This window comes from Mesitornis unicolor, unplaced genomic scaffold (genome assembly GCF_000695765.1).
Source record: "Mesitornis unicolor isolate BGI_N332 unplaced genomic scaffold, ASM69576v1 scaffold54749, whole genome shotgun sequence".
Taxonomy (NCBI): Eukaryota; Metazoa; Chordata; class Aves; order Mesitornithiformes; family Mesitornithidae; genus Mesitornis; species Mesitornis unicolor.
The window spans coordinates 1-13,766 of NW_010206291.1; the positions used below are offsets into that span (position 1 = coordinate 1).

General features: G+C 42.8%; 1 protein-coding gene across 1 annotated transcript; it reads left to right on the forward strand.

The window, feature by feature from the left end:
- Positions 1-452: 452 nt before the first annotated feature.
- Positions 453-11,363, forward strand: LOC104546315 (gamma-aminobutyric acid receptor subunit alpha-5-like). Its single transcript, XM_010191677.1, is given in 4 exon segments — positions 453-973; positions 8,968-9,089; positions 10,781-10,848; positions 10,962-11,363. Coding segments are annotated over 4 exon segments (678 nt in total). The 5' UTR covers positions 453-887.
- Positions 11,364-13,766: the final 2,403 nt, after the last annotated feature.

Consider the following 13,766-nt stretch of genomic DNA (forward strand, 5'->3'; position numbering starts at 1 on the left):
GGTGTAGTGCAGGGGGCAGAGGGTTCAGGTGGAAAATCCAGGCAGCTCCCCTCTGGGTGTGTTTTTGGGGGTTGTTTTTGGTTTTTTGGTGGTTTGGGTTTTTTTAGGGTTTGTTTTGATTTTTGTATTGAGGTTTGGATTTTTTTTTTAATAGGGCACAGAAGGAAAGGATAGTGCACAGTGCTGAAATTCGTGAGCTGGTCGCTGAGGCAGGTATCCGAAAAGCGCCAGTTGCTGGAGCACTACATTACTGTCATCCTTCGTGCTAGCGTGAGCTTTTATGTGCCTTTCCGAGGAAGGTCACTTTTTACCCCCCCACCCCTCCCCCCAATCCCACCCTCTTTTTTTTGCTAATTGAATTCCAAGAAGCTGTAGGTGTTTCTTGGCATTTCAACTGGGATTTTGGAAAGGGAAGCCGGGTATTTAATGGGAAAAAAAAATTGCGATGGAAGGAAGGGATGCGGAGGCTGCACACAGCTCTGGGTTTGCAGGCGTGTGGAAGTTGTTGAAATAGGTAAAGGGTTGCAACTGGCATTTGGAAAATGGTAACTATTTCTTTAGTTACTTACATCACGGATGAATATAAGGGAAAACTGGGCCACTAAGAATTTTTCCTGTTTTGCAGTTTGCTGTCAGCAGAAGGTAAAAAATGTCCTTGAAAATATACAATTTTACATAAACAGCTGATGTTTACATAATCCTAGATAAGTTTGTGAAAAACACAGATAGTAGAAGATGCGGTGTTAGCTAAACTTGGTTATCCTGCTGTTTGTCTGTGTAATAGTTTATCTTTTTTTTTTTCTTTTTTGTCTTGTTGCAGTGTAAGAACAAAGTGACCAGCTGCACCTTTACCAAAGCAACCACCTACATTCCTCCTCTCCTCTGGAATGGACAATGGGATGGTCTCTGACTTTATCATGATCAAAAACTTATTCCTCTTCTGCATTTCCATGAGTTTAGCCAGCCACTTCGGGTGAGTTGCCAATTGTGTCTGAATTTTTTGCTGTGGGTTTTTTAAGGCAATGAAAAAACCTTGGCTCCATGTGGTGTGGAGCAGCTGAACAAAACAAGTGGGCTTTGCATTTCGTCTTAAAATGCTGGTGTCAGGGGGAAGGGAGCGTTTTGCTTTCCTGCTCAAAATTTACTGTATTGTATCAATTCTTTATGCCTGTAATGCTTGGGGGAACATGGGGAGCTCAGCTCAGGCCCACAGCTGCTCTGACCTGGCTACAGCACAGCCAGGGGCTGTGGTGGTCACTGTCCCTATGGCTGTGATGTAGGGGCTTGCACCTTCCCTCTCACCTGGTGGATGCAGGCTGTAGGCAGCAGGGCAAGACTGCAACAGCAGGAGACACTGCGTGCTGCTATCTGGTGCAGGCTTTCCTAGTGAGTAAGCGGAGATCGTGACTGCTCAGAAGGATGGCTGAGTTTGAAACTTGCTAGAATATTTAGGTATTGTGTTTTCCCTGAAGCATATAACAAGGAATCTTGTTTCCTTATTTTTGCTTTGGATGCTTTCCTGACAGTGATATTCTGGAAAGTGTATTGAAGAAATACTCCTACTATAGCTCTTAGGAAAAAAACCTTAACAAAACCAAACCAAACAGAAAACCCCTATTTACATGTTTTTTTCCTAAACCCAGAGATCTTAAGAACTTTCCAAAATCAGGCTATGCAATGGAGTCTAGAAAAAGCATTTTGCAAGTGCTCTGCAAACGTAGGTTGATCCTTCTTTGTGGAGGAGAACAATTATTTATGATTTCACCAGAAAAAAATGAATCCTCCCAACGTGCTGATTCACAAGCACACCCATGAATTCCTTGCTATAAGAAGATATAAAATGGAGATGCAAATCAGTTTCAGATTTCAAGCGAAGTGATTTTTTCCAGATTGGAACCAGGAGAAAGACCAAACTTTAAGCGATGACTGTCTTTGCTGTAAGCAAAACTTGGCCCTGTCTCCAGCGTGTGTCCTACGTAGGCAGGTGGAAGCCTGTGACCGCAGTGGCGTACATGAATGGTTGTAGGACTGCATACTACAAAGGATGCAAAGAGCTGCACACTGATTTATTCACCTTGGAAAGGCCTGGTCCTGCTTTCCCTGTGGTGTAAGGCAAAACTCTTCCTGAACTTTGTGTCAGAAATGAAGAGGGCATAGATAGTGAGGGACTGGTTTTTAACTTGTCTTGACGTGGTTGTGATTTGACAAAGTATTAGCACATTGAGAAAAACTTCAAGACTATAACCTTAAGTCCTTCCTCATTGTCCATCATCCCTGCAGAAGGCAGCGTGTTGCAGTAGTTGAGCTTGACCTGTTTGGAGTGGGTTCTTTTAGCCGTGTTACTCTAACAGAAGAATAGATAGGTGAGGCTGCAAAAAAACAGAGAGTTTGACTCTCCCTTTTGACGCTAAAGCAAATACTGAATCTAAGTCTTAAGTCGGAATTGCTGTGACCTGTAACCTGGCAGATAATCAGAGCAGGACAGTTAGGGGAAACTAGGACACTTGTTTTCTACAAGTTACTCAAAAAGCTTCTGTGCAGTAAAATGAGATGATCACGTAACCTCCCAGCCGCCCCCCATTTCTGATCTAGTAATTTTAGTCTGGGCCTGCAGAGATAAGCAGCTCCAATTCGCTGCACCATTCACACGCTGCCTTAGGGGCTGAATTTTGACCCTGCTCAAAAGACACAGGATGCTCCAGCGCTTCTGTTTCAGAGGCAGAAGCAGTTTCAGAGTGTAATTTGCTAAGTGCTTTGGGACTGACTCTTCGGGACAGAACGGTACAATTTACATTTAGGCTGGTTTATTAACTGCAGGAATCTAATACTGATAATACTTGCTGTTGCTACCAGGTTCTTCTTTATTAGCTTCGTCCATGTTTGGACTGCACAGTTACACTGCAGTGCATTTTGTGATGTGCTAGATAAAAGTGATTGGTCAAATGAGCACAAAATTAAAACGCAAAATACAGCAGGACATTACAGACGAAGGCAGAGATTTGTCTACGATTCTCCATAGTCATTCCATATTTATATTAAATCATACAGTTTTTGCTGACATAACCAAAGCCACCTTGGGGGGTTTTGATGCACAATGCCTGGTAAACTAAACAGGAATTATCTATCTCAGTCTCCTAGGCTACTTCAGAAATCTCAGCAAAAGTCTGTGATTAATGTTTAACATAAATGTGGAATGACTATCGAGAGTCATCCACATCAATAGGCAGTAGAGAAAGACTGTAGGCATAGTTGGTAGAAGTTATTTAAAGAAAAATCACGGAATTAAAATTCAAAGATACAAATGAAATGAGAAGAGGATGTAAAGCTCTGCACCATTGTTGGTGTAACACTTTTATGAGTCTACTTCTGCAGAAATGGTCCAGCACGAGTCACGGATTTTTCAAGCTTGCTTGAATTCAGCCTTGAGTTGTATAATGCTCTAACGAGTTAAGGTGTTCTACTGAAGCATTTCAAGGTAGTTCACAATTGTCTTGGGAGTAAACAATAATAATGGAGCTAGAGAATAAATCAAATATAACTATGAAGAGTGCTTTCAGATGAGACAGGACTCTGATTCCTTGTGGGTTCTCGGGTACCCCACATAGTGGTACCTCTGCGAGGATCGGTGCCATGGGTGACTGCCTGCACCGAGGTCTCTCTGAGACTAAGTAGCCTGTGGTCAGCTCCATTGCCCCAGGCCAGCCTTACTGCATCCTGACTCTTTGTTGCAAGCCCCAAACTGTCCATGAGCACATCTGTGGGGACATGCTGATGACACACAGTCCTTGCATGTCTGTTATTTGGACGTGCAATTTCAGAAATCTGAGAGCCAAAACCAACAGGGATGAGTGTTGTTGGTGTGCCCACAGTTTAGTTGCCATCTGCTACTAATATTTATAATAGTAGAAATATGGAAAACAGAAGATCCCAATTAAACTTAGCCAGTGCAAGACTTCTCTGTATGCTGTAAGAATTCTGTCTGTTGCGTGTCTGTAGTTTCACATACTTTTCCACTAGCTCACAGCCATTATCACTAAGACCATAATCCTGCTATTTAGGCTAAACATACCTCTCCTTCAGGCTGTTATTTCAAGTTAGTCTCTGCAACCCTAAGTAGTTAGTTCTGCTGGGTTATCCATTTCCAAGTACTTGCAGATGCTAGAGAGTTCTTCCTCATATTTTTAAGTCAAATTTTGTAAGCATTATTATATCCTTATGGAGTCGTGCTTGTCTGTTTATTTGGTAAATTCTGATTTCCTTCCCTTCTCTGTGTCTCCAGATAGCTTTTTTGAACCCATTAGACAATTTTAATAATTGGAAAACTAAGTGGGTACCTAGAACTGCTTGGAGGAGGCAAACAGACATCAGTCAATCCCTCTGCTGAACAGAAAGCTACAGCTTCAGCACCTCTGTTTTGCTGAGTCTGCCAGCTGGCCAAACAGCAGGCATGCATCTGGCAAGGCCACCCAGCCCAGGCTTGGTGCAGAACCAGCCCTGGCACGCTTTGCCTCCTGGTGAAGCTGCAGGTCAGTGACCAGGGGAGCTGAGAGTGCTGGGAGGTGTTTAATGCCCCAGAAGAAATTCAGGATATTGAAAGGGGCGTTAAGGTGCAAGGGGGTGAGGACAGTAAGACGTCAACCTGTGAAAAACAGGCTTTTATTGCGCTGCTCACAAATTGCTTGTTCCCAGAAAGTAGTAAAATACTACTCCTGCTAAATAAAATAATTAAATTATTCCTTAAAGATCTGCTAAGACCATTAAAGTTCCATTATTTTCAGTCAGTCCTCTCCTCTCTTCTAATGATGTGGAAGAATTGAATCTTCATTGCACAAATTCACAAAATACCAGCATTTTCATATCTCAAGAATCTGTAAGAAAGGGATGGTAAGAAGCTAACTTAGAAAAGTAAATCCTTTGATATCTCGCCACCTGACAGTATGCAAAAGTGTGCAAGTGCGTTCCCCACTATCTTTTCCTCAAACTATTAATTTGTCTGAAGTCCTGGTATAATTCCAATCCTATTAAAGCAAGCTATTGGAAACTCTACTTCTAAGAGAGAAAAAAAACACTGCTTTCAGTCACAAAATACTCCTCGGTTAGTTTTCCAGTAGCTTTTTTTTTTTTAAAGTTTTGGGAAAATAATGAAGTATCTATCATACGTTTTCTTCTTACTACAACTAAGCTATGAATAGTACCCGTCATGATTTTGACTAGATGGCAAAAAAGACAGTGATGTTTAAAATGGTAAACCATGAACTTCTCAGAAGAGGTAGCTGAGAATCTTTAGAGAGTTATTACATTTTACACTGGTGGGCCCCTTCTGCTTGTTCTGATTTTTGTCAGTCACCCTGAAATTGCAATATTAAAGCAATGTGATGAGAAGTGGTCCTGGTTGGTTTAGTTTATGTTCAGTAATGAGCTTTAAATGTAATTATCTTTGAATTTTCTTAGCATTTTCCAAAGGTTCTTTTCTGGGTTTATTTTTATCCATAACTGAAAATGTCTGCTATAAAAACATTTTTGGTTGCAGAGAGACAATAATGTGCTTACCTACTAATATGTTGTTAAAACCTAATCTTGAGCTGTGTGGAAATAATTTAGGGTATCACCTGTTTTCTCACAATTCATAGAGCTATAGCATCTAATGTATGCACATAGCTTTGCAAGTACAGTTTATAGGTCTCGTGTCATAAAAGCAACCTCAGCACTTACTGCAAAACGTGAGTTGCTGTTTTGCTAGCAATATAAATTAAATACAAACTTTTCTATGAAAGAAAAGGTGTCATCTGCATTAATGGCAAACAGTAATCCATCTACACATGCAGCTTCACATGATACTGACATTTCACCGAAATTCAGCATCAGATGCCTTCTTTTTTGGGTGAAACGATCTGCCAAATCTAAATTGGATTGCAGTTTTGCAGATGAAGTACAGACTTTTTATAAGTCTTTACCCTAGTTGTTTCTCCATCTTTCTCATCTATTAATTAGCTTTTCTTGTGGAGATATAAAAGTATTTCAACATTTGAGGTGTGTATACTATTCTTGTGAAAGATGTACATAGCTGAGATAGAAGGAAGCAGCATCAATTACTCTTGTTAGATTCAGAGGAGCAGTTATGCGAACTATTTTGTCCCATCCCCACAAAAATAGTTCAATGGAAATCTTCCCTCTGAGTTCAGTTGGCTTTGAATTCAGCCATAAGCACTAAAAATAACAAGCTTTTTCAGGAGCAGAGAAACTAGAGAAGCTTTGTATCCTGCGCCCCGAGCATCGTACCTTTGCTCTGATAATCCTGGCTCTGCATTTGGTATCCCTTGTTCCCATCTCCCATTGCAACACCTGCATTTTACCTCTGCCGTCCTTTCCTCCCAGGATCTTTCCTCACCACCCTGCAAGTCTCCTCTATATTGCTTAATTAGCAGAGAGGAGGTGGGCTGGTTTTGCTGAGGCTGTTTCTGAGCTACATGTGTGCTGACTGGCCCAGTCAGAGAGCCAGAGGGAATAGATGACTGCTGACCTCACATTTTTACTTAATGAGGCACTAATTTAGATCACTCTCCCCTTGTCTAGTCACTGCTTCTCATAAAAACTTGTAGGAATGAAATGAAGTTTGATCTTGCTTCTTCTTTGTCAGATGCATTGGAAAATGAAAGCAGGTTACTACATTGAAGCAGTGAAGCAGGCAGACAGCATGATGCGTATCTCTTTCTTAGGGAAAAAAAAAGAATCTAACATAAATGAGAAAAGTTTAAAATAGTATTCTAGGAATTTGGTATTCCCTTACCAAAGGGTTAGTTATGGCCACTGCATATGAAGAACCTCTGTAATTTCTGTCTTCTGTTTGTATTCACTAGGCTGCTGCTTATAAATATTCACCTTTATGTGGTGAATCCCATTGATTACAGTTGACAAAAAAAGTGTATAGTCCTTTGTAATTGAATGGTCTGGCCTGCAGGGATGTCTTAATGTTTCTGTAATCAGTTTGCATCTGCAGGTTTAACTGTCTTTCATTACCGTAAAACATGTCCACGATGTTACCTGCTCCAGTTACTCACTAGAGGTTGTGGTCACAGCATAGAAAACAGAATTAATTTGTCTTTTCACCACAGAGAGGTGGGATGACCTGAAAAATGAGTGAGATTTGTGGTTATGCCTCCATGTGCAGTGAAGGGGAGCTCCTTGGTGGCCTTGGACTTTCCAGTGCTGAGCTTGTCGAGGGTCGCAGCAGTGCTGACTGCATTCAGGCCATGAGGAGCCTCCTTAGCCAGGATTTTGCATGTGCTTTGGCGTTCCTGGGAATTGGATCCATACTCCCACTGCCCAGCCTCACTCCCCTTTCCTGAGAGGCTTTGCAATCCCTTTCTTTTCCATCAGAAGCATACAAGCTATAAAGGGAACAGGCACAGGACTGGTGGTCCCCGTGACTGTCAGGCTCTACATGGCCACAAGCCTGTCCTCAGCCAGGTCTTGTGTCACTAAAACTTCCAGACTCATTACAGAGGTGCCAGCGAGGTCTCATTAATGTAAAACTTGTCCAGGTAAAACCAGGTTGAAGTCCCTTGTCTGTCTTTGTATTAATCCTGTTTCTTTAGGTAAGCCTAATGCATATGTTATAAGCTTTCAGCAAGGCAAGCTGTTCAGAGGAGTGCTTTGAGGTTCTCTGTTTATTTACTGATTTATTTCCCTGGGAGCTGGTAGTAAATAAACACGGATTTTTAAATTATTATTTTTTTTTTTTATTTCTGGGTGACCGGCTCATGTCGAGTTCAGGTGGTTGGAGTGTAAGTGATTCTTATCTGTTGGCAGCATGCATGAGGGAGGGTATGGTTCCTCATGGGTCAGCATGCCCTGTCGTAGCTGGAGCATTTGTTGGTGATTTCAGCAGAGATTGGAACTTGAATAAGCACTGAGTGGGAGCAAACTTGCTGTCCTTAGAGGTGCTCACTGCTTGCTGCAGGTGAAGCATGCTTATGGATAAACTTCTGTCTGTTTTTTAGATAAGCAAAGGTATTAGTAGGCAGGGGATTCTCCTGATTCTTTAAATGAAAATCAAGTGGACTTAAAAATGCAAGTTACAGTGGTGCTGTGAACAGCTTCTGAGGTCTGAGCCATGGATAAAGTGATGAAATAAAAAAAAAGTTCAGAATAAAAATAAATCTGGCCCAAAAGATATGGAATGAGGCTCACTACACTTGGCTGTTATTTGCATACTACAAGGGAGGACTAATTTATGCAAAAGAGAGAGGAGGAATGAAGAACTGCGTTTTCTGTACTGTTTCATAAACTTTCTGTTTATTCAGATACACCCGTGATCTGAGGTGGGATTTTTGAATTGAATGGTAGTTGGTTATCCTCAAATAAGGTTAGAGTTCATCCTTTGTTCTGGCAATAAATGACATAAACTGTGGAAATTAGAAGCTGTTTGGCATGTGAAGATTAAAGAGTACCTTCAGGCAGACTGGAAGGGGTGTCCTCAAGCAAACCCATGCTGCTCTTGCAGCTCCCCTGCCAGCTGATGCAGCTCCCAAAGACTAACCAGCTAACCTGGGATAAAACAGTAACAGCTTTTACTGGCCCCATGAGCTTACCTTGCTCTCTACAGGGGACAGAGTCATGCCAGTGCTGGTAAGTGGTGGGGCTGAGGTGAGGCAGGGCAGCACAGGGGATTGGGATCTCCTTGTGCCATTATGGCAAGAGGTTCAGTGGGCTTAGGCATCCCCTTGTCCAGCACACCAGGGCTGCACTTCCATGGCATGGGTCCTTCTTTGGGTTTTCCTTCTCCAGGGAGAGCTATTTATTGTTGCTTATACCAGTGATGAAATTGCCATGACTCCCCATGCTGCTCAGCTGGAGCAGCAGGAGAGGGCAGAGGCTTGGAGACTCTGTTGCAGATTTCCCTTGAGACTGAAGCCCCTTGAGGCTGGCACAGCTTTTGACATGTTTCTTTCCGTTTGCATAAAATAGCTTCTCGCAAACACCAACAGCATCGGGAAAAGAGGACGCCAATGATAACATCACTATATTCACCAGGATCTTGGATGGTCTGCTGGACGGCTACGACAACCGACTGCGCCCGGGACTGGGAGGTAGGATAATATGCTTGCTATCACCAGTCCCCTGCTATGCAGGACCATCATCTACATGATGCCTTCCCAAATGGGTACCTGCTCTTGGGACAGGCCTTGGCGAGGGAGTTGTTTCATTAGCTAAAGGTAGTCCAGAAAATAGGTTTGTTTCCTGGCAAGGGGAGCACAACACAAAGGTCACTGAAAGTTGTTTTCTTTCAGTCATTGAGATCATCTGAGGCTGGATTAGGAGAGCATGTGTGATGCCTTTTTTACTGTAAATGAATACAGTTTGGGTTTCTTTTCTTTCTGGTACTCCCTTAGGTGAGCGAGGCAGGGTGCTAGCAGGTTGCTGCAAGGTTCCCTCTTTGGTCAGCATGTACAAAATTGTGCCAGTGACAAAAACCTCTCTTAAAAACAGATCCCCAAGCCATCCATTTTTAGATAGCTGCAGAAAATCAGTATTGATATGTCATTTTGATAACCTCTACAGCAGCTATTTTAAAACCGTAACATGGGAATAGTTGCTTGCCATCCTAACCTTGTTGAGCCCTCCTTCAGCTCTCTATCCCCCAGATTTCTCTCATCTTCTACCCATGTGTAAACCATCTGTTATGTTTCTTCCTGGCCCTTTTTTAATCTGGCTACCCCCACCCTTTCCTCTTGTGAGACCAACACATTGCTTTCATTCCTTTCTCTCCTTCTCTTCTCACTTTACACAGACATGCTTGAAAATAGGGCTCTGTGCTCTTATGTTATGTAACGAACTTCTGAAATTTCTGCCCTTAAATTAAATTAGTCCTGGATTTGAAAAGATGCCAGAAGGACTTAGAGTCTTGAGGGTAGACCTCACCTAACTTTGGACATTTGCATCAAAATATGTGTGACCACCAGGTCAAGAGAAGTGTTTCTTCCCGTCAACTCTGTGCTTGTGAGTACTGTGTTCAGCTGTGGGATCTCCTAGTATAAGAAAGACATGGACCTGTTGGAGTGGGTCCAGAGGAGGGCCACAAAGATGATCAGGGGACTGGAGCACCTCCCCTGTAATGATAGGCTGAGAGAGTTGGGGTTTTTCAGCCTGGAGAAGAGAAGGCTCCAGGGAGACCTTCTAGCAGCCTTCTGGTACTTAAAGGTGGTCTAGAGGAAAGCTGGGGAGGGACTTTTTACAAGGGCATGTAGTGATAGTTCAAAGGGTGATGGCTTTAAACTGAAAGAGGGTAGATTTAGACTAGATATTAGCAAGAAGTTCTTTATTGTGAGGGTGGTGAGACACTGGAACAGGTTGCCCAGAGAGGTTGTGGATGTCCCCTCCCTGGAAGTGTTCAAGACCAGGTTGGACAGGGCTTTGGGCAACCTGGTCTGGTGGGAGTTGTCCCTGCCCATGGCCGGGGGGGAAGGGTGAACTAGATTATCTTTAAGGTCCTTTCCAACCCAAACCCTTCTGTGATTCTATGATCTATGATCAAAACCTGTCAGACAGAGGAATTACACTCTTGAAGGGCCTGTTTCTTTCCACTGATTATAAGAAGAGAGCCTGGGCTCCCAAAGGTCAACTGCATTCGATCAGGGATGAAATTCTTCCCAAATATCTTCTTAAGCTAAAGCTTTTGGGGATTTTTCAGTGATTCAGAAATTGTTGATAGAGAAGTGCATCACAAGCACATATTTGCATCTAGAAGTGATTACTAATGCAGAGCCTATATTTATTACAGAAAGAATAACTCAGGTGAAAACAGACATCTATGTTACCAGTTTTGGTCCTGTGTCAGACACAGAAATGGTAAGTTCGAGCGCGTGGCTGTCAACTCCATGGTATTTACCTTGCTAAAGTAATTTTTGGAACTACTGCTTCTATTCAGATCCTGCAATACCTCAACTGTTTCTTTGTGCCAGGAATACACCATTGACGTTTTTTTCCGACAAAGCTGGAAAGATGAAAGGCTGCGATTTAAAGGACCTATGCAACGCCTCCCTCTTAACAACCTGCTCGCCAGCAAGATTTGGACCCCGGACACTTTTTTCCACAATGGCAAGAAGTCTATTGCTCACAACATGACAACCCCAAACAAACTTCTGCGCCTGGAGGATGACGGCACGCTGCTGTATACCATGAGGTAATAACCGGGATCAATTTCTTCTGATGCTGATTCCCAACTAGCTCTGCAAATACCTGTGGGGAGTGTCACTTCCCTCACTCCTAGTAGAGCCCAGCACCAGTCTTTCACACATATTTATGTGAATATCAAGAAAAATGGAAAACATAATCACTGCCTACAAGTACCAATTAATTTGTAGCTTCTGAATACTGCTAGTGCTTAAATATTTCCTTTGATTAAATGGAAGGCATATTCTCAACAGATTTGATGATTCAGTCCAGCCTTTTTTATGAAGATCTGTTCTCCCTTACTGTTTGTATTTGTAGCAGCAGTGCTGATTGCAGGAGAACTGTCTCCAAGGCTAGAAACTGAGATCTTGTTCAGGAGCAGTACATCTTGAACCCTTGGAGCTTTTATAATTATTTTTTTCAACTTTGCTAATAGCGCTAAAAGGCAAATCATCATAGGGATAAATGAAATAAGCTAGCAGCACTGTGAAGCAGCTCTTGCAAGTACTTCCCTGAAAACAAAGCTGGCACATTATATTGGCAGAGAAGCAAATTGGTGTCTCAGATCTTCAGGGTCATGCACCTCATCTGATTAGACGATACTGTCAAGCTTCATCATTGCATAACCTAGATATAAGATATAGGTTATTGGTGATATTAAAGGATTGTCAGAAATTCTTCTCAGGCCAAAACCCCCATCAGTGTAGAGCAATTTGCTCATTAAAGGTAATTAGCCTATAGTAATTAAGACTGCTGTCTAGCTTCAACAAGGTTTTCTCCCAAGACTGTAGTCATATGGACAACACTTGAAAAAGAGATGAAAGAAGAAACCTACTGAGCAACCAGGTGTTATTCTGAGCTTTTCACATAAGAGCCCAGAGTGGTGCCTAAGACCCAGCAAAGTGCTTGGAAACCTGCAGTTAAGTGCTAAGATGCCTGAATTTTCAGCAGGCAGCCCCCAGCGAAGGGAGGGGGGAGGTGAGCTCCCACCAGCACCCTGTCCTGCTGTGAGGCTGGCTCTGCAGGGCTGAGCTGACAGCCGCCCAGTGGCACATGTTGAGAGAGTGAGCCCCGAGTTTGCTCCCAGGACCTAATAGTTAAGAATCGTTGGGGCTCAAGGGGATTGCACTTCCATACTCAGGCACCTAGAGCTTCCCAGATTTTATTTCAGGTGGTTTTGACCTTTTTTTAAATTATTATTGATTTATTTTGGTCCTAGCCTTAAATCTCTTCTTCTGAAAGGAGAAGAAATTTAGGAGAAGTAAGGTATCCTTACATAAGTCCTTACAGCTTTAGACCATCACAGTTGTAACTGCATTAGCCTTAAAAAGACTTAGACATGATAGAGGACATATTTAAAAGAAGAAAAAAACCAACCCTCATTTTTTCTTCTATGTGTATTGCTGTTCTTACTATCCCCAAGTTAGTGGTCTCCGCAATAATAAACTGAAACAATGTGGGGATACACATACACGCTTAAATGAAGAAAAGTCACAATAACTGTCAGAGAAACTTATTTTCATGAAAATAGTTGTAATGCCAGCCTTAAAACCAGTATCACTGCTGGTAGGACTACACTAGTACCAGTGCAGAGACTGCTGCAGAGGCAGTTCCCGAATATCTGTGTAAATTACTTGTGTAAGTGAAGTCCAGATATAGGCTCACAGTCAGCCTGAAGCAAAACATGACATCATGCGGCGGATTCGCAGCTGGCATGCTATTTCTGTGCAAGCACTGGGTTTTGCAGCGTTAAAGAAATGCAGTGAAGCACTGATTCATGAGGCAATGAGCTGAGCCAACTGAGGCAGCGGAGTGAACCTGGGTGAGCAAGACCTCAGTGAGCTCGCCACTGAATGTGAGGTCCTCTGTGGAGGTGCCTCTCCTGTGACTGTGGCAGAGCATTGTCACACTAGGTGCCACAGGCTATAGGTATACTGAGGAAAAGACAGTGCCCTGCTCAGCACATGCAGCTGAAGAAAAATTTGGGTTTGATACAGACTTCCTCATCATCCCACTCAGTCCCTTTTCCCATGGTTTTCACAGGGGGAAAGCTCTTTGGGATTGATGTTTTTGTAGGCTACAGAAAGACACAGAATGCTTTTGCAACCTAAAAAAACATGCAGTATAACTTCTTTTTTTTGGTGGAGTATTGTGTGTGGGTGTGCATGTGTGTGGAAATAAATTCCCACTAACCATGGTGTATGTGATAAGAAATGGAGCGTAAAGCTTTTTAAATAGATTGCCTTCCACTATTGCAAGTAATAACTTTAAAAATAAAGGAGTGTCTATGCTATTCTGCTTAAACACAAGTCAGGAGACTGCTTTTGTAATGTGCATGGGGCTGTGCTATTTCAGGGGTAGCAGGTTTTCGTGATGGACGTTTCAGCAGCAAGCGATGTTCTGCCACGAGGTGGCTTGAGGATTCCACCCCAACCTGTGCAGAGGTGGCTGTGACATGCAGCCAGACCCTTCAGCTGCCTTTGTACATCCTGACAGAGGTAACTGCTTAGCAGATAGCGTGGCTTTCCATGAGAAGATAGGCCTAATTGGGCTTTTTGAGGGGAGAGCTGCTTGTCTTGGCAGTAGTGCCCTGG